The sequence below is a fragment of the Sinocyclocheilus grahami genome, unplaced genomic scaffold, assembly GCF_001515645.1.
Source record: "Sinocyclocheilus grahami isolate Dianchi unplaced genomic scaffold, SAMN03320097.WGS_v1.1 scaffold5802.1, whole genome shotgun sequence".
Lineage (NCBI taxonomy): Eukaryota > Metazoa > Chordata > Actinopteri > Cypriniformes > Cyprinidae > Sinocyclocheilus > Sinocyclocheilus grahami.
The window spans coordinates 10,565-10,840 of record NW_015510391.1 but is presented as its reverse complement, the minus strand read 5'-3'; the positions used below and the strand labels follow the sequence as shown (position 1 = coordinate 10,840).

The following is a 276-nucleotide window of genomic DNA, read 5'->3' as shown; positions in this document are numbered from 1 at the left end:
AGAAACACGCAGACGCAAACTTTCTCCTGCGTTCTCTTATGCGAGTCTCTCCCCTACATGACTGCATGACACAGCACTCGCTCCCTCTTGACCTAATGCATGGTTTTATCTGCTCAACACGCATACCTCTCTCTGGGTTGTCTCCGGAAATGCTGGGTTGAGACAGGTCCTGGATTATCTGCTCCTTCAGCACTTTAGGGTCATAAATATGCAGCTTGGCTCCTTCGTCCATCAGATACTTAGAGATGTATATACTGGAGGACTCTCTGAAACACA

General features: G+C 47.8%; 1 protein-coding gene across 1 annotated transcript in view; it reads right to left on the bottom strand.

The window, feature by feature from the left end:
• LOC107577346 (UDP-glucose 6-dehydrogenase-like) overlaps positions 1–276 on the bottom strand; it is an 11,555-nt gene that overhangs the window by 9,242 nt on the left and 2,037 nt on the right. Inside the window, exon 3 of the mRNA XM_016263432.1 lies at positions 7–266. Coding sequence (XP_016118918.1) covers positions 7–266 — 260 coding nt within the window. The remainder of the gene's footprint in view (positions 1–6; positions 267–276) is intronic.